Source organism: Triturus cristatus, chromosome 5_1 (assembly GCF_964204655.1).
Source record: "Triturus cristatus chromosome 5_1, aTriCri1.1, whole genome shotgun sequence".
Taxonomy (NCBI): Eukaryota; Metazoa; Chordata; class Amphibia; order Caudata; family Salamandridae; genus Triturus; species Triturus cristatus.
The window spans coordinates 94,367,597-94,387,141 of record NC_140587.1 but is presented as its reverse complement, the minus strand read 5'-3'; the positions used below and the strand labels follow the sequence as shown (position 1 = coordinate 94,387,141).

The 19,545-nt window shown below is 43.8% G+C and overlaps 1 protein-coding gene across 4 annotated transcripts in view; it reads right to left on the bottom strand.

Annotated features, from left to right (window-relative positions):
* HSF1 (heat shock transcription factor 1) overlaps positions 1-19,545 on the bottom strand; it is a 490,333-nt gene that overhangs the window by 230,013 nt on the left and 240,775 nt on the right. For all 4 annotated transcript variants that reach the window (XM_085604483.1, XM_085604485.1, XM_085604484.1 and 1 more), the window contains exons 5-7: positions 14,514-14,589; positions 10,484-10,545; positions 617-713 (exon numbers count right to left, since the gene is read on the bottom strand). In XM_085604483.1, coding sequence (XP_085460609.1) covers positions 617-713; positions 10,484-10,545; positions 14,514-14,589 — 235 coding nt within the window. The remainder of the gene's footprint in view (positions 1-616; positions 714-10,483; positions 10,546-14,513; positions 14,590-19,545) is intronic.

The window sequence follows — 19,545 nt, the reverse complement described above, 5'->3', positions numbered from 1 at the left end:
CTGCTGGCACACCACAATCCTAGAGCGTTCAATGACACCCGTCAATTCAAAAGATCTCAATCCAAAGTCCTTCACAGTCTGAATTAGGATGGTGTACGCATCACAGATGCAGCGGTCTATCGCGAGCCTCTATGCAATAGATGCCTGGTGCACACCTGGCTGCTGTGGCTATCCAGCATATGGTTCCACATCATAAATGCCCAGGTACCAGAGCTGCCCAGTACATGGCTTAGTCTGGAAGTCTCACCAAACCTCCTCACCCTGTCCTTGTCTGGCAGGCGTCGATCCTGCAGTCATACAAATCATCTAAATGCTGAACCCTTCAAAACCCCATTCAGATAATCCAATCGAACCATTATTATCTATTTTAGCACAACAAAAGCTTGAGAAATTAGATGCTGCGGAGACAACCACACAACTTTGACATTGCCAAAACCCTAACAGTGCTGTAATAACCCACAAAGTAGGTAATGCTGGTACTTTGTCCATATAATAGTGCGGACACTGCACCGGAGTATATTGCTGCTCCCATCACTCAATATACCTGCCACAGTCAAAGCATTCTTCATCTCCATGACCGTGGGTCAGTGGCCAATCGATGAGCTGTTATACTTACTGGGTAAGGGGATGCTCCATGGACGTGCTCCAGGGAATACTGGCGAGGGTACTTGGGAATGGAATGCGCTGCACTGCTGTCGTTCAACATCAAGGGGCTGCAAAGACAACACAAAGGCCATCATTTCATAAGTGCCAAGTGATCACAGCTTTTGGTGAAAAGAGGAAGTTTACAAACACCAGGTAAGCCAGCAGTATCAGAACCTTCAGACTAAAGCCCTTTCTAATCATCAATAGGTGGGAATGCCATGTCTTAGGTGGACAAATGAGTGCTCTCAAGAAATGGTAGACGTGGAACTGGAGGGTGGTGTTTGCGTTTAACTCCACAAGTGTCTAAAGCGTATCCATGAGCATAACATCAATGTATATTCATGAATGTAGCTGACAGGCGCGTATACTTGCAATCCAGTAAGACACAAGCATGGATGAAGACTATGGGCGTTGCTGGGTGATTACTAGCCTGTGAATTTTTTTCCAGCGTATGCACACAAGTGTGACAGAATGTCCTCACGCACCACCAGATGTCATGCTTCATCATAGGAAACCCCCACGCTCTTCAAAAACGATGTCTGATGAAGACCAGGCCTACACCCTGAAGTCAGGGAGGCACTTCTAACTAAATACGGACCCGTGACAAATATATACTAAAAAAACAATGTGGTAACCTAGGTTTGTTTTTTTATACTATATGGCGTACCACTTAGTATTAAAAGTGGAGTGTGGGAAGTAGGGTAACTAGAACTCCACCCCCACTAAACCGTAAACATGTTTCTGCCTGTTGGCTTAACAGAGTCCATGGCATTCATCAGGACAGACATAAGATCCTCTGGTAGCACATACAAAGTGTAAATGCCACTATATTGGTGGTCTAACACTGTCGCCACTCCACATTCCTAGGTCCCTTAGGTACCATAATTACGGGTATTCTCAGCCCCATGGAAGAAGGGATGAAGAGTGTGGGGATGTCCTACGATGGCAGCACACCTGGTGGTGTGTGAGGACATCCCATAACGCTCGAGTGCGTGTCCAGTAGTAGGCTGAATAAATTACAAACATGCAAAAGACTAGAAAATGTGCTATAAAATCACTCGGTGGATTTTCGGTGTATAATGGGTTCTGTTCTGAGGCCAGCTCACCCTTGAGGCACGGCAGCCTCTGATTCCCCACTGTGTATACTTGCCATGGTTTTTGTGACGTGGTTCCATAGGACTATACCAGAAGACTGAAGGTACATGTCTGCTCTAATCTTTATTACCTCTTAAGCCAGGCTACTGATTAAAACTACTGCGCCAGGAGAGTATCTTGCCCTTTATCTTTAAAACAAATCTGGTGTAAGTGGTATCATCTTGTGAGGTAACAAAGTAAAAAAAAATAAAAAGCTCCAAGTATCAACCTACTTACTAAAGATAAGATCTTGAACTGGTGGCGAACCCCTGTAGTGCCTCAGCGAAAGCCCTTCCTGTTTCGATGTATGGGAACATGGAAGCATTTAGCCTTTAACCTTAAAGCTGCTTACGTTTTTCTCAGAATAAATAAGGAAAGTAAGTCAGCACGGGGAATTTATCTTGCAAACTTGCTGTGATGAATAAAGCTCCGATTAGAACAAATCCTCCATCTAGAGACAAGAAAGATGTGAAAGTGCTCTCCAGAGTGATGGAGTGGACCCATTGTTAAAGGCTGGAGCTCATCACACACAAGGAACAAGTCTTTCCACAAAGGTGTGTCACAGAGGCTCCAGTGCAGGAGAACAATCCTGCATACTAACACATTAGTTCGTGTTATCAGCACAATGGTAACCGTGACAAGACATGGTCTTGCTTGCAGTGATGTGTGCTTTTGTACTTTACAGTAGGCTGGTGGCCATCGTAATGATCTTGAAGTGATACTAAAGACATAGCGACGCTGTACCATTCACCCGGCCTTTAAGTTTGTTCTATATTTTCATCTTTTAAGATCCAACTCAGCCTGTGCTACAACCAATGGGTTTCTGTCAAAGGGGGTGTCTACAAAGTAGAATGTGAAAACGAGGATGACTGAGATTAACAGATGAGTCCTGCACCAATCATTCAATCAATCACTCATTTGTAGAGCACACTACATACCCGCGAGGGTCTCCAGGCACGGGCGGGGGGGCTACTGGTCAAACAGCCAAGTCTTGAGTAGCCTCCTGAAGGTCAGCAGGACTTGGGTCTGTCGTAGGCTCAGTGGGAGGGTGTTCCAGGTCTTGGCGGCGAGGTGGGAGAAGGATCTTCCGCCGGTGGTTGTTCTCCGGATGCGAGAGACGGTGGCGAGTGCGAGGTCGGCTGAGCGGAGCTGGCGGTTGGGGATGTAGAAGGAAAGTAGTCTGTTGAGGTAGGCTTGGCCAGTCTTGTGGAGTGTCTTGTGTGCGTGGAGGAGGAGCTTGACGGATATCAGTTTTCGATGCGTTGCAGTCTTTTGAGGAGCTTGGTCGGGGCTCCCGCGTAGAGGGCGTTTCCGTAGTCGAGTCTGCTGCTGACGAGGGCCTGGGTGACTGTTCTTCTTGTGTCTGTCGGGATCCACCTGTAGATCTTGCGGAGCATGCGGAGGGTGTTGAAGCAGGAGGAGGAGATGGCGTTGATTTGCTTGGTCATGGAGAGCGTTGAGTCTAGGATGATTCCCAGGTTGCGTGCGTGGTAGGTGAGTGTCAGGGCTGCCCCTAGTGCCGTCGGCCACCAGGAATCGACCCAGGCTGAAGGGTTGGAGCCGAGGATGAGAACCTCCGTCTTGTCCGTGTTCAGCTTCAGTCAGCTGATCTTCATCCAGTCGGCGACGGCCTTCATTCCTTCGTGAAGGTTGGATTTGGCAGTGATGGGGTCCTTGGTGAGGGAGAAGATCAGTTGAGTGTCGTCAGCGTAGGAGATTATGTTGAGGTCGTGCTGTCGGGCGACATGTGTGAGCGCGGCCATGTAGATGTTGAACAGTGTCGGGCTGAGGGTAGAGCCCTGGGGTACGCCTCAGATAATCTCGGAGACTTCGGATCGGAATGGGGGGAGGCGGACGCTCTGGGTTCTGCCGGTGAGGAAGGAGGTGATCCATTCCAGAGCCTTGTCTCGGATCCCTACGGCGTGGAGGCGTGCGCGTAGTGTGCGGTGGCAGACGGTGTCGAAGGCGGCGGAGAGGTCCAGGAGGATGAGGGCCGCGGTCTCCCCGTTGTCCAGCAGGGTCCTGATGTCGTCAGTGGCGGCGATGATTGCAGTCTCGGTGCTGTGGTTGCTGCGGAACCCTGACTGGGAAGGGTCCAGGATTCTGTTTTCTTCAAGGTATCGAGTTAGCTTCTCGATGACCTTGGCCGGGAACGGAAGCAGAGAGATGGGCCGAAAGTTCTTGAGGTCTCTTGGGTCCACCTTGGGTTTTTTGAGTAGGACGTTGATATCGGCTGATCCCTGCTTTTTGGAGTGGTTACTTTCCACTTCAACGAAAGTTCAGACATCTCTACGTGCACGTTTAAAATATTTGTATATTCCTCATATGCCTCAGTCTGTTCTGCATATGCTCCAGTCCCTCTGCCTGGAACCCCAAAATATTCGGTAAGGAGTGTACTAGGATGCCAATACTTGGTGGCATGGTCTTGGATGTCCACTGTCCATCAAATAAGTTTACCTGAAGCAAGCTAACCTTTGCCTAGTTTTCCCTAGTCTCTACAGCTCGCCTTGAGGTGCGTGATGTATCGCACAGAGATCTTGTCCCACGTGCCTCAGTCACAGTAAATGGATTAAATGGTAATTGCTCATTTTGACTGTTGCCCCTATAACCTGTGTTGCACTGGTTCCAGGCATGGTGCATATCAGAGAAGGTCTGCAGGTTTGGTGCAGGAAATACACTGGCGTTTTCTATGCACACTAACTATGCTGCTTTGGAGGTTATCACAGTAAGAGAGTTTCTGCAGGGGTCTTGTTTTATCCCTTATTAGTTGCAGCCATTGTTTCTGAATATGTTCAGTTCCCCCAAACCCAGTTAAACCTCTCGCTGCGGTTTATAATGGGGCCTTTCACCATGCTCCATGGTTTTAAATGGTTACAAACATTTGTTAAACGTGGATTAGCTTTAAAAACCAAAATAAGTAGACCACCACCAACTGCAAATTTTTTAATTTTTTTTTTTACAAAGTGGTCTTGTCAAAATGGTGACATCTTGTTTTAGATGCGAAAACAAACGTTAATCACATTGCTGCTCAGAAATCAAATGTCATGCGATACTTCGCTAACAGTGTTTTTCATTCTTGAATTTTTTTTTGTTGGTTATAACATTTTATTGATTTTGTCAGTTGTACAGACAGAGTTATACTTGTATCAGCAGCAGCATAAAACACTTTTTGAATAGCGTACAATGAATTACATTCCAAATTGTAACACTTCTTTAAGTTCTTTCCGTCGCATTGCCAAATCCCCCAGTGGGGATGTACATAAGGACCCTCTATATCTATTCCATGCTTTCCATTTCTTTTCCCACTTCCTGGGGCATGCTCGAATTATGAAGACTTCCTTCTCAGCTATCATACATCTATCTAACTCCTGCACCCATGTTCGTATGGATGGCACCTCTATAGCCCCCCAGTGGCGTGCTATCTCCCGTTTGACCAGGGTGAAGCCCAGCGTTACCATCTGCTGCTCAATCTCCGTGAGGTCTGTATCATCCCATATGTTAAGTAGGCCTAGCTGAGGCGTGAGGGTCAGTTTTTTCCCCAGTGCGGTCTGGAGCTTGGTCGTGGCCTCCTCCCATAGCGATTTGATTGCAGGGCATTCCCATATCGTATGATAGAAAGTGGCCTCATTCTGGTATCTTCTAATACATAGTGAGTTATCCCTAGCCCCTATGCGCGCAATTGCTGCCCCTCTAGGAGACATCAGTGCCTCTCTCCAGTCTTCTTCCTCAATGGGTCCTACGTCCTGTTGCCACTTCTCTCGAAGCGCCTCAAATGTATCGGGGAGGTTGTTACACAGCTTCTTATACGTCAGGGAGATGGCTTTGGAGTGCAGTTGCCCATCTAATAGTCTGTCCTCTAGAGGTGACGAGTCAGGGATGTCATGCAAGTCAGTAAATGCCGTCTGGAGGGCATGTCGAATCTGAAGATAGCGAAAATAGTTCACCTTACGCCATATGGTAGGTTCCTTTCAGTTCCTGAAAGCTAAGGACGGCTCCTTTTTTTAATCAAGTCTCCGACCTTTGAGATGCCATTCAGGTCCTATTTGTCAAACCCTGGTTGAAAACATAATGTACCAAGTCTTTGGGTCTGCTATAGTGGTGTCGCATTTGTGAGGATGTTAGCCCACCCCAGTTGAGAATTTGCTCGGCGCCAGATGTCAATTGTATGAGACATGGGGCCTATCAATGCATATTTTTTACCTTTGGAGTAGAGTGCTCCCAGATAACCCGCACGACTTGTTTGATATTTATCTAGTACGAACGCTGGGTCGTCAGGGGTGGGGGGGGGGGGTGGGGTGGTAGTCGATACATCCAATGATTTATCACCACCAATTGTGAGGCCCAGTAATACAGTTTCAGGTCTGGCAAGGCTATGCCACCATCATACCACCCGTTGGTAAGTTTTTTCAGCGCTATCCGGGGGGCGCCGCCGTTCAACAGTAACGTACGAACCTCGCCCTCTACCGCTGTAAAGTAAGTATCTGGAACCTTATACGGGCAGTTTTGAAGGATGTATAGGAATCGCGGGAGAGCAAGCATCTTAAAGAGGGCGGCTCTGCCCGCCAGGGAGAGCGGCAATGACCGCCAGTGCTCGACATCGGATCTCAGTCGGGTCAGTGGGGGGGCCAGATTGTGGCTGTATTACAGGTCCGGACTTGCCGTAACATACATCCCCAGGTAGCGAACCCATCCTCGGCCACCTACTGTCTGCAATTGGTGGGGAGAGGGGGTACCTGCCCATGGAGCATATACAGTATGGATTTGGTCCAGTTAATGGCATATCCGGAGTATTTACCACAGTAAGTGAATATATCTAGAACTGCCCTGATGGACCGATATGGGGAGGCAAGATAGAGGAGGATATCATCTGCGTATAGTGATATTTTGTCCTCTTGATCCGGTGTCCATTTCAGCACCCTTACCATTACATCCCGTCGAATCCATGCCGCCGATGGTTCGAGCACAAGGGAGAATATTAGTGGCGACAATGGGCAGCCCTGCCGGGTGCCTCTTCTGCGCTGAAAGGCCCGGGATGTATGGTTGTTAACCCGTATTTGGCCCCATATATCCTCATAGAGTAGCTGCACCCACTTTAGGAACTTAGGACCGAATCCAAACCGCGCTAGTACCTCAAATAGATATGGCCATTCTATGGAGTCAAACGCCATAGAGGCATCTAAGGATATGATCGCCGCATCCTCCTCTATGTAGTCTTTCCGGGCCAATACGTTCTTGAGACGACGAATGTTCAACGTCGTATTTCTACCTGGCATAAAGCCCGATTAGTCCGGGTGTACCAGGGAAGAGATGACCTTAACCAACCTTGTGGCAAGCACTTTCGCCGATATTTTAGCTTCTACACTGATCAGTGAGATTGGTCTATACGACCCACATTTGTCCCCTGGCTTTCCAGGTTTACGGATCACTACTATAGTAGCTAGACGCTGATCGGACGGGAGTCGACCTGTTTCGTAGCTTTCATTGTACATGGCTCGAAGGTGGGGGGCTGAGAGCCCGTCACTTTCAGAAACTTGATAGGGGTGCCATTAGGCCCAATAGCCTTGCCCGAACGAATTTGGGCAATTGCTTTCAGGATTTCCTCATCAGAGAGGTCACTATCCAGGACCGGTCTGTCTTGTTCAGAAATGGTGGGGAGGTCACTATCTACGAGGAGCTGTCGGGAATCGTCTGCGTTGTATGTGGTAGACGGGGAGTATACTGTCTCAAAGTGCTCTACAAACGCTTCTGCTATGTCCTTAGGGTGTGTAACTGTCTCGCCACTGGGCAAGGTTAGTCACTGCACCTACCTGTCACCATGATCCCTTTTCTCGAGCCACGCTAGTGTCTTTCCCGCCCATTCTTGGATTTTGTTCTTTTTTTTTTTTTTAATCAGAATCACCTTCTAAATTCCATTCGCAAACTACTATTGACTAAAGGTTGGGACTGGATGACGGTGTGACTTGGAAAATATGGGAGCTTGTGTCACATTTTGTTAGCGTCCACTCTTTTTGTCTAAAACTAGGCAAGCTACCAAATTAATATCGAGAGCTAAGACAGGCGGTGTGTCTTGCAGGGCCCCACGAGGTAAAGCACAAATCAAGGCATCGGAAGACCCATTATCTCAGTCCCACAACAGATGAGTAAAAATCTGGGAATCCTACGTAGACAAACTTTTCACCACATGTGTTTTTTTTTTTTTTTTTTTAATAGAGTTTTATATAGCGCGAACTTGACCCAAATCGGGTATCAGAGCACTTTACCTAGCACCAGTTGCGTTGCATTAAGACATTCATTTTTTGCTAGGCACGTGGAGATTAAGTGATTTGCTCAGAATCACAGGATGTTCAGCGTCATTGCCGAGACTCGAACCCAGTTCCCCAGATTCGAGGCCGACCGTCCTAGCCGTTAGGCCAACTCCTCTCCCCAGTTATTACTATTCTAGATTTGTCAACAGGTATGACACTCTGATGGAACCGCTAAAGAAAATGCTAAGAAAAAAATAGTTTTTCTTGGGGCACTGTGGAACAGAATGTCTTTCAAGCGATAAAAAAAATTCTATCCAATGCTCCTGCCCTTAAATCTTATGTGAACGTACATAAGTGTATCATAACTGTAGACGCAAGTGCTGTAGGCATTGATGCGGTTTTGTGTCAAAAAGTTGGTTCATCTGAAACCACAGTTGCTTTTGCTTCCAGAGTTTTGACTTCCACAGAGAGAAAGTATAGTACTATTGAGAGAGAAGCTCTCGATTGTGCATGGGCTATTGCTAAATTCAAAACCTATGTATGGAGCACTGCATTCACTCTATGTACAGATCACAAGCCTCTGATATATTTGCTGTGGGTCAAAGGAACGTCTTGCGCTTCTTCAAGACTAATCAGAATTCTATCTAAGTTACAAGAGTATAACTTTGATGTCATGTACATTCCTGGGGCTACCAATTCCAGGGCTGACTGCCTATCTCGCTTACCTATTCTTTTGGATGAAACTCATAATTTTGACTTATTCGACAATGAATGTATTGTTGCAAATGTAGATGTGATGCAGCTGTGCAATGGCACTATTTCCGAATGGGAGTGGGTTACTGCCTGTTGCAATGATACCGTTTTAAGCAAGGTGAAGGAATTTGTTCATCTAGTTTGACCCCATGTCAAGAATTTCAAGGGGGACCCGTTTGTGTTTTGTCAACTAGCTGATCAACTCACAGTTGAAAATTACATCCTTATGCGGGGTGACAAAATTGTGGTTCCCAGTCAGCTTTGACCCCAAATTCTTGTATTAGGCCACAAAGGTAATTTGGGAGCCACTGCTACCAGAAATACTCTGAGGTGCTACTACAGGTGGCTCTACATGGACTCTGGAGTTGACAAGTTTGTAGACAACTGTCAGGAGTGCATTTTGTCTAACAAGCACTGGAAGTCCCACGATACTCCCTTGGGCACCACACCTTTACCCCAGGGTCCCTGGTGCAAACTTGCACTTGACTTGGCTGGGCCTGTGGTATCTGTACCTTTTGATAACAAGTACATAATCGTTCTTATAGATTATTTTTCTAAGTGGATCTACCATGACTTTTTGCAAGCGACATCCACACAAGATGTAATCAAGTTTTTGAATAAGATCTTTTCCTTGTAAGGGTACCTTGATTAACTTGTTACTGACAATGGTCTTGTCGGAGGGACCGTCTGAAGCAGAAGCGAGGAGGCCGCATAGGATCCATACTGTAGTGTTTATTGATTTTATGAAACACAGCTCAGTAAAGATAAGGGTTTTCAATGTCAGGATGGAAACAAATGACATAAGTAAGATAGTAGAACTAAAGATACTTAGGTAAATGATATCAGATTAATGCTTTGCTTACAAGCATACAGAAGAATGAGGTACATATATAAATGTGTTTGCCCACAAGTATAGCGTTAAAGTTGTTCGCACAGGATCGCCTACTGTGGCCTAGAGTGGAGGCTAGCTATTCAGCTTAAGTTTTCTGGTTAGATAATCAAGATAGCTTCCTGGGCCTTTATCTGTGAAGAAGCAGATTTAAGTTGAGAAGACAGTCTATGCTTCAGAACCTGGTGTTGATCTGTTAGTTTCCCATGTATTGAAGAGTGTATGTTATACAAATGTAATTTAATTAGGCCATTTAAAGCAGCCCACTTAGCGCCCATGTATGTTCAGGTCAGACACGCAGGTACCAGGGAGTCTAACGGTTCTGAAAGAACAAGCTGCACCACACATGTCACACAGTCACAGTCTTGGTGAAGCATCTGTATTTATCTATGAGATATGCAAGAAGCTAAGTACATGAGGATGTTTATAAAGTGTCAAACAAGTTTCGAAGCAGCAAAGAATCGCATAATCAAGGCAGTACAAAGGAAATGGTTTACAGGAGGGACCCAAAAAGAGGGGTACAAGAAAACAACAGAGCAGAAGAATAGTGAAATATGTAAGGATGAATATGCAGCAAAGAAATGGAGTGCAAATATGTTCTAAACCTCAACAGCTGCCAAAATGCTGAAACCAAAGGAGGCGGATTGGATGTGGGGGTGATCAAGCAAATTAACGGAAAGGACGCAAGCACGATTGTCCTATCAGCACATTGAACTACTTTACATTTGAGGGTATTGTGATGCCTCAGATGCAGGTAGGAACTGTTGCCAACACCACACCCAGTAAAGAGAAGGAGTAGAGATGTATTTGGACTTACATTTTTCTCTTCACTCCCAATATCCTATTGGACTGCACCAAAGAAATCAGGAACTGAATGAGCTGTGAACAGAATTAAAAATAGGTTTATCAGTGACATATCCCAAACTGTGACCCTTTTCGTACTTCTGAAACGGAAGAGTTCATGCAAGAAGGAAATGACCAGGTCTCATGTTCATGCAGCTTGTTACAGCATGTGACACAAAAGAAAGCATTGAACAGAAGATTGAGAGTTGTATAGTATTCACAGGCTAATTCCACAATCCAGACATTGATCTCAGACTAGGTTTTTGCAATCTTTGATTTGTGGATCTATTATTACTAGAAATAAAAAAATCACATAATGAAATGATAACTTGGGCTACTAATGCTAGGGATTAGAGACCCTGCTAAAATAGATTAACAGAATTAAGCTGTACCCATAAAAACAGAAGGTTGTGAAAATGATTCTGAAGATATAATTAGAGTTATATGTGGTGAATATAGCAGACATGTAATGAAATATATTGAATTGTAGATGCTTTAGACAGAGGGTTGGTATTCATTGCATCTTTACTAAATCATATGAGCACACAAATATTTACTTTGTAAACATTAAAAACCTGGTCACAATGTTATGACAGCACTGCAAAACAAATGAGAATCCAAAAGCAACTATAAATAGAGCTGTGCTTTGGGGCAAGCTGAGGCATCCAATCAAAACACACTTACTAAACAAAAAATATAAATTAGCAATTAAAATGAGTCAGCAAAATATTACAAGATACATAATCTGCTGCATCTCAATTCTAACAAAATGATCTCTTGATGCCTCATCATCAAAGCCTAATGTTAACAGCATGAGACAATTTACCCATCCGTCAAATGTATTGGCATATTAACGCAATGGCAAATCATGAAAAATACATAAAAGTCATTGGCAGGAACAGGCAGTTCAGAAGTCTACTATTAACTCTCAGGATTACTTGCTTTTTTGAAGAACTGTGAAGATATTGGACCTAGGGCTTAGGGTTTGAGCTTTTGATTGGCTGATAGGGCTAGGGTTATGATTGGCTCCTAGGGTTTCTATTGAACCTACAGATTAGGGTTTGATTTCTGATATGGCTAGGATTCAGATTGGTACTTAGGGCTAGGGTTTCTGCTGGACCTAGGGCATAGGGTTTGAGTTCTGATTGGTTAATAGGGCCAGCGCACCCACTGGTGCTGAGGTTTAGGGCTAGCATTCTGATTGGTTAAGGTTCCCATTGGTACAGGGTCACCTGATATATGGCTATTAAACTTAGAGCTGCTCAGTGCAGGCGGTGAGGCTAAGGGCAGAGAGGACACAGGCAGTTGCGTGTTTGGGTCGGGCCAGGCCTAGGGCCAGAGATGCTGCCCTTTTCTCCATTTACCAGACACCACCATAATCCATCCACATCCTCAAACATAACACAGTCTTAGCAAATGCACGCTGCTTATTTACAACAAACAAATTGACCCCATTTGAATGCCTCAACAACCACATCTATCACCCTTCTACCTGTAATGTCACATAATGGCACATTCACGCTCGCACAAACCACCACTCTGTCCTATACCACTATCACTTCAAATACACACTTCCAGCTCTACCCTCTACTTACTCCTAACACCCCAACACAACAACACTTATTCACCCACATCTCATCCATTGCACAATTTAGAGCCATGACCCAAATACTCCACCATCACCACCTTTAACCCATACACCTCTCACCCTAAACATACGCAAACAAAATAAACATATCTTCACAACTTCAAAGGACCACTTTTTCTCAGGAATAAAATCACCAAATACACACAACAAAGGAACCTCCGCTCAAAATTGGCACCTTGCCTCAAAACCCCAGCACACAAGAAAAAAACCATGGGTGGTACATCTTTCTCTGTTCTTCAGGAGACTAACCAAGAGCTCGCTCTTTACTCGTACCTCATGCACTCATACCTTAGTAAGAAGTTACTTCTTTATTCAGTGGCTTATATGCATCATGGGCATCACTGTTTGGCAAGACCCAAAACAGCAGCAGAAGAATTCAACAGCGAGAAGCAAACATTTCCCTTTCCTTTCAAAGAAAACCTGGTGGTTACTTTAGATATGTCCAGTGTTAATAAAAACACCCTTATAAGCACACCAGCAAGCATGTTGTGTGTTAGGTCTTCCACTTGTTCATTTTGTGTTAGGTCTTCCACTTGTTTGTGATATGCAAGCGAACGAAGGTCAGCCATTTACACAGAAGCATAAGAGCTCATACCTCAGGGGATAATAAATTTCAAGATGAAGAAATTGAAAAAATTTAGGAGTTGCTGATAACGAACACAGGATCCATACAGGTGCTTATCTAGCAAACAATATGTGTAGTTATCACCCCGCTTGTAACTCAGGATTTGAAAAGAAAGTGGACAACTTTCAAGTCATGTAGTTTAATTGACATTATAAAAGGAAATTCAATTTGCAATAATTCTACTATTTCGGTAGAACCATCTTTCATTTGGTAAGTGTGTAGAAACAGCTCTCTAAGTGAATAGGCTTCTAATTCAGTAACTAAGTGGTGGCTCAAGTTTATTTTTGCACTGGCTCAAATGGGTCCAAAGTAAATTTAGTTACATCTAACCTATCTTGGTTTTTTTAACTTGGCAGGAGAGTCTATATATTACAGGGTAATTTGACATCCCCTAGTCAGTTTTAACTCACTTAATTGCACATATAACAAACCACCCCACATGGACACCCTTGCACTCATCAAATAGCGGTAAAACTAAAGGATCTGTTCTTGGGACCTGTAAGGCACTGCAGCGCCGGCCCAACAAGGAGCACCCACCTGATAATGACGCGTGACATTCCTAGGGGGGTGTGAGGGCAACATTCCTGGTGACTGCACTTAATGGCCTGTCTAGAACCTGGATATCTCTTTTGTGTCTTTCTCCCTAAGAAAAAGTTACCCTCAATTTGAAGCGCTTATAGTTTCGTAGCACATATACTAGACCTTTATTTGCTCCGGTTCGCACCCCTCTCTTCCTTTGATAGTATATGCATAAGAACCTGGAACAGGCTACCCAAAAGCAAAAAGAAGGCTTTTGTTTGTAAATAAAACTTTTAAAAAAAGAAAAAAGTGGCAAAATACATTTTACCATTAGCTGTGAAAGTGGAAGTAATTGAGAAAATAAACCTCTCAAGAGGAGTTATTCATGGTACATAGAGAGGCTGAAGAACTGACATTTGTTAAATCGGAGAGATCAATGTACTAGTTATGACTAGCATGCTAGTGCGTACAGAAACTACATGCAAAAAAGTCTATTCTCATTTGTTTAATCCAAGGTTAATGAAGGTAAGCAAGAACAACTAGCCCTTCCTAGAGACTCTGGTTTAGCTTCCACACAAGAACCCAGGTCAGCGGGGAAAAAAAATCTAAGTGTGCTTCTCTAAAACCTTGAATTGTTGTAACCCATATGCCAGCTGACATAAGTGTCTGTGGCCCCAAAATGGAAACAGCACTTTTGACAAGACATGGAGGCACAGCTGTGGGTCAACAAATCATCTTTGCGAGCCCAGCCACTAGATAGTGAAATCATATACATCATTATACTATGGTACATTTTTTTCATTATATTATAAGATTATATTATGAGAATCATAATGCAAAACTGCTTAAGGTGATGTTAAAGCACCATGATAACCTGTAGAGATACTTTAGGGTCAAATACTTCAACACAGCTCTCCCGAATCCATCTTAAAGTTTTAATCACACACAATGGACTCAAAAATATAAATGGCTCCAATATGCTTGCTTAGTCCTCTAATATACCAGATGCAGCATGCTTAGAAATTAGCACTTGTAGAAAATGATCCATAGTGCCCGTGTGCCACTTCCACTGGGCTATGCTGTACCCCAATCCCTGGCCTGTGCAACATGTCTGTTCATCAGATGTGTATCAATTACCCAGTTATTCATGAGCAGGGGTCTCTTCAGTTTGCAGCCGATTGGACGTTTCAAGTGGATCTTCCAAACACTTACCTTATTGACCACTTTCTGCTGCTGGGTGTGCTTCTGCCTTAGACTGGCTACCTCCCTCCAGAGAGATTCATTCTCACTGCAAAGCAACAGGGTCAGAATGTTAGTGGGTGCTATTATGGTGGCAGTGTGAGGTAATTAGCAGTTACAAGCCCTACACAGAGCAAAACGTACAGGTGAAAATGAAAGATCTGTCTACATGATATCCAACTTGACAATAAGAGTGGCAACTTGACTGAGGGGACTGGCATAAGCTGTCTGAAGGTATCTTAATCACACAGTACTGATTTACAGCAGGGCAAGGCATCGCAACATAAGTGTCCAGGGGGTAACACCTCAGGACATACAAACCGTGCTATCACCTGAACAAAAGGCAGCAGCATTTAATGGAAATTTAGAAAAGACAACTAAGAATGTTAGTGGTATTTCTAGATGGAACAAACCTGTATGGAGCCAAACTCTTCCAACATGACATGGTTCAGTCAACCAATCTACACACACAACATTAACCTACTCCCTGAGAGTCTTTTAAAAGGTTGGGCAGGAGGCACTACTAGAGAACAACATCTCTAAGAGTATGGTTTTATGTGACAAGATTATTGGAGGGAGAGTGAGACAAAGAAAGGAGACAGAGGGTAGAATGAGGGAGAAAGCATGAGAGCTGGAAAGCGGTAAGTGGGAGGCATTAGGTGTCTCCATGTTTTGGACAATGGCTGGTGAGACTGTAAAAACACTCCTGTCAAAAAGCAGATGAGAGTATGTGAGAGTGCTCCCTTCACCATAAGAAGTTAACTGTAGAGGTGATTATGGATGAGCTACAAACCTTTACTGAAGTATGCAACATAATAACAAACTTTATTAAAAACAGGTAGAACAAGTATTTACAATAAAAGTGATGTAATAATACGTTTGAAAAATTTATACATTCTTTCAATTTCTTCAGAATAACTATGTACCTCCAGATGACAGGTCAATGGAGGTTTACTTGTTGATTCGCAGCTCCATGTGGATACCCATGTTTAAGCTTTTTAGTTGCCAACTGCAAATGTAACTGAGGGTTAAACAAATCAGGGTGGTGAAGGGGATGGGAAAAAGTGCAGTTCTTCACTCTGGGTGGCAGCTCACAGTGGCCAAGATCAGGGACTGAAACTCTGAAGCAGGTGGGTTCTAAGATTATCCCTCATTGCCCCGCTATGTTTCTCCTGCTGGATCCAACGTCTTCGCATGCGTCACTTAAGTTCAGGGTTGAAGACGATGGAGCCTGGCACTTCCTATTCAGGGAAGTTGCTGCGTCATCCTTCACTGCTCTCCTCAGATCCGCCTACAAGCTCGGACAATGCTCCTTCCCTGTTAACACGGAGTCACACAGGATGGAGGTTAGCAGCCTGAAGTAAAAAGATGCTGACCTGTTCTTTCTGGTCTCTTCCTTCCCTTCAAGACAAATGTATGCTTACTCCTGTATCTCAATTGATGCCCTAATTGGTCCATGCTTGCATCAACCAGTTGTCCTCACAGCTACATCACATATGCCTCTTGAACAAGGTGTTAATAGCGTGACACACTAGTCACAATAACAGTCCTTTAGGAGTAGAGGATATAGGATGACTGCATTACGCAATTGTTTACCCCTCCTACAAGCCCTTAGAGTAGATTAGCACTGGGATAATCCTTGTTTTAGCCTCTTAGGAGGGGCGGTATTTTCTTTTGCATATCACTGCCAAATGTTATATTGTACAGATGTTTAATTTTATGACTGCATGCCTAATAGTTGCCTTGTGGCACACTGAAGTGGATTACAGTTACAAGCCAACAAAAATGCTTACGTCCCGATGCAAAATGTCCAACCTATTCACTATGAAAAGCTATGGGCATGGCAATAGGTCTGATTTACTCATTATGACAAGCCTAAATCAATGCCAAAAGGCCTTTAAGAGTGGGTTATTATTTGACTGTGTTAAAGGCTGCAGGAAGGAACCTCACAGATTAACAACAAAACTGGTTTAAAGTTTATTAATCCCCCATGACACGCCCCCAACGACAGAAAGCTTTCACTGTGATATCTGCATTAAGCACTCTGAAGAGGGGTTGTATATTGTTTCACGAAATGTAATTTTACTCAGATTTGTGTATTTATACATTGTAGGAAAGCTTATGCTCCGCAAAGAAGGGCTGGGTATGTTACAGTGGCAAGCCACTGATCAAAGCAATAGACTTGATTGGTTGGAAAATCACACACCCATCTTCAACAAATCACACTGTGGAAAAGTCTGATAGTTATATTTGAGTGAAAGCAACATGCAGTAAAGCTAAATGTGGATGTAATGAATCAGTCATTTTATTGCAAGCAGAGGGCATTTTCCCTTAAAAATGGCATGCCAAAAATGATTTCTGTATGTTGCAAGCTTGTTATAGCCATTTGGGATCAGTTAAATGAAGGGCATTGCATGTGACAATAGGAAAAGACGCTTTCAAGTGGCTGACAAGTTCTCAGTGCTAGAACAGGAAGACACCAGAAGTTGAATCCCGCCACCACATGTGACCAAATTGTGTGACACTAGACACACACCTTTAGGAATATGCTGAATCTAGCATTGAAAGCAGATTCCTAAAACTCTGTAAGACTGAGCTTTTAAGACTGTTCTTTGAATAAAATACAGACTTGGCGTGAGTGAGCGAGGAACAACAGATATGAAACGTGCTTCACATTCAGTTGAACTCCTACTGCCCGACATTAACTGGACTTGTAATTCTTACTGTAAAGCGCTATGAGGTACACTTGAGTAGACTTTTAGCGCTATATAAATCTCTTAAATAAATGATTTCACTTTACCGTGCTGTATTTCCCTCATCTGCAGAAACTGGAGGTGCTTACATATGCACTTAATACTGTCTGCACTCTAATATTGGATATTTACATCTGAAGAAGTTACCCATGCAGGGACAGATGCTGCATTCTTCTCGCGTTGTACATTATATGTTGGTCTAATAGAATGAATCTCTGTCTCTATATTGTAATTAGTAGCGGGTGCCTGATTACATGTGTGCACGGCATTACGAGCCACCTGTGTGGTGAGTGTAATGAACGCCCTCGTGTGTTTGTACTATTTTCCAGTCTGGGTCTCTTTTGCGTTGATATAATGAGCCACCAGTTTAACTCCTGGAAGTAGTGATTGAGGCGTTAGGAATCGGACAATGTTAAAAAACTAATGTTCAAGACGCAGATGCATCCGTAGGACAAAGAAGTAGCAGACAGCTTATCTTGTGTAGTTACCTGGTGAGCCAGTAGGGGTAGCTGACATTCCGTCGCAGAATCCTCGCGGTGCCCTATTTTTCATACACAGATTCTTCCCCTTGGCTCCTCGCGGACAGCGAGGTAAACAGGAGAGCTGTCACTCAGCCGTGCGAAGCAAACCCCACGCATTTCATCTCGCACGCTAGAAAGAATTATGTTTTTAGACCTACAGACAGCAGGTAATAGCGCTAAACCTGTTTTGAGAGACTTTACTCCACTGAGCTTTACTGAAATGAAATGGCCTGTTGGTCATTTTACAAGGGGTGGAGGTGGGGGTCGTGAAGAACTAGTTTCCGTCGCTAGCCCTGCACTTTGTTAATTCAGTGCAGGAGAAACAATGCATGAATAACGTAATGTCAGCCTTAAGGAGTTCTTCCACCAGATGGTGTGAGAGACCAACTGACAATCGTGCCGTTTGTCTCCTCGCAGCGCTGTGACGACGGTGTGACATTTCTCTCCAGTGGGCACAATTTGCCCCGAGTGTGAATTCGAAACCTCGGTTATTGCACTGACAGGCTTCATAAAAATATAAAGCCCTACTAAAAAAAAAAAAAGAAGAGAATGAATGCCCATATTTCTGGAATGTTTGTACTTCTTGTATGACGGTGATGAAATACCAAGCATTGATCTCTTGTCTTTATGGGGCCATGTATTTCAAATTAGAAACACTTGGCCCCAAAAAGATAATAAAGTGCTTTGCGACAGCCGCAAAGCAGACGACCCTGTCCGGATCGGCCGGATGAAAAGGAGAAAGGGCAGTGGCTACAAAACCCCATTTCCAATGGCAGGCCACCATTTAGCATAAACGGTGACGCTAGCCAATGGAAATGAGAGGCAGGGCTTCAAGCTCCTTTCTCAAATCTGATAGTTTACAAAATCTCTCGCCCAGAGAGAAGCGCTTTGCGCTGCAACGCCAGGCGAGACCTAAAAACTGGATAGGTGAAGTGCCCGTTCCAGAGGCCACCAGGATGTATTGCAGTCTTTTCTCCAATACTTTCATTGCCACAGACAACTGAGATGTAGAGTGACAATCAGTGTGCAAGGAGCAGTGGATGCTCTTTTCAAAGAAGGAGTAACAAATGAGTCCCTCCATGTGGGTGGAACGAAGGCTAAAACAATAGCAGCATTAAAGAAGGAAGTTATGGTAATGCTAAAAAAAAAAAAGAAAAAGCCTGGAGCCAGATGCAGAACAGGTTTGCAGTGGAGAATCTGATTGAATTGTTTGTAGAAAGGATGTTGTACGATCTGGAGTCAACAGTTCAAAAGATGTTAGGGTCGGATCTGAATATCATCTGCTTTGTTGATATTCTCAAACTTTAGGAAAGAGATTAGTATACAATGAAAACTGAGTGCACCAATTGTGGCTTTTAATATGAAAAAATGCTGCAAAAGAATTCATTCAAATTCAAAATTGTATTTGATTCAGACCTCGACTGAGGTCAACAAACACAGATACATAATATGAAGTAGTTATATTTAGACTTTTAGGGCTGCTTTAAAACTCATTTTAGACATATTCGATTAAAATTGACGGAAAAAATACATACGTTTATAATATTTAGATATATGTATTTTTAAAACAATTTTTTTAAATCTCTTTAAAAACGTAAACAATTTATGGCAAACAAATTCATTTGGGGGGGGGGGGGGGGACTTGCACAGCGGAATTAAATCTTGAGTTCAAATATAGTTATATCTAAAGCAGATGGGTTTTATAAAACGTTGGAGCCTCTACCAATGTCA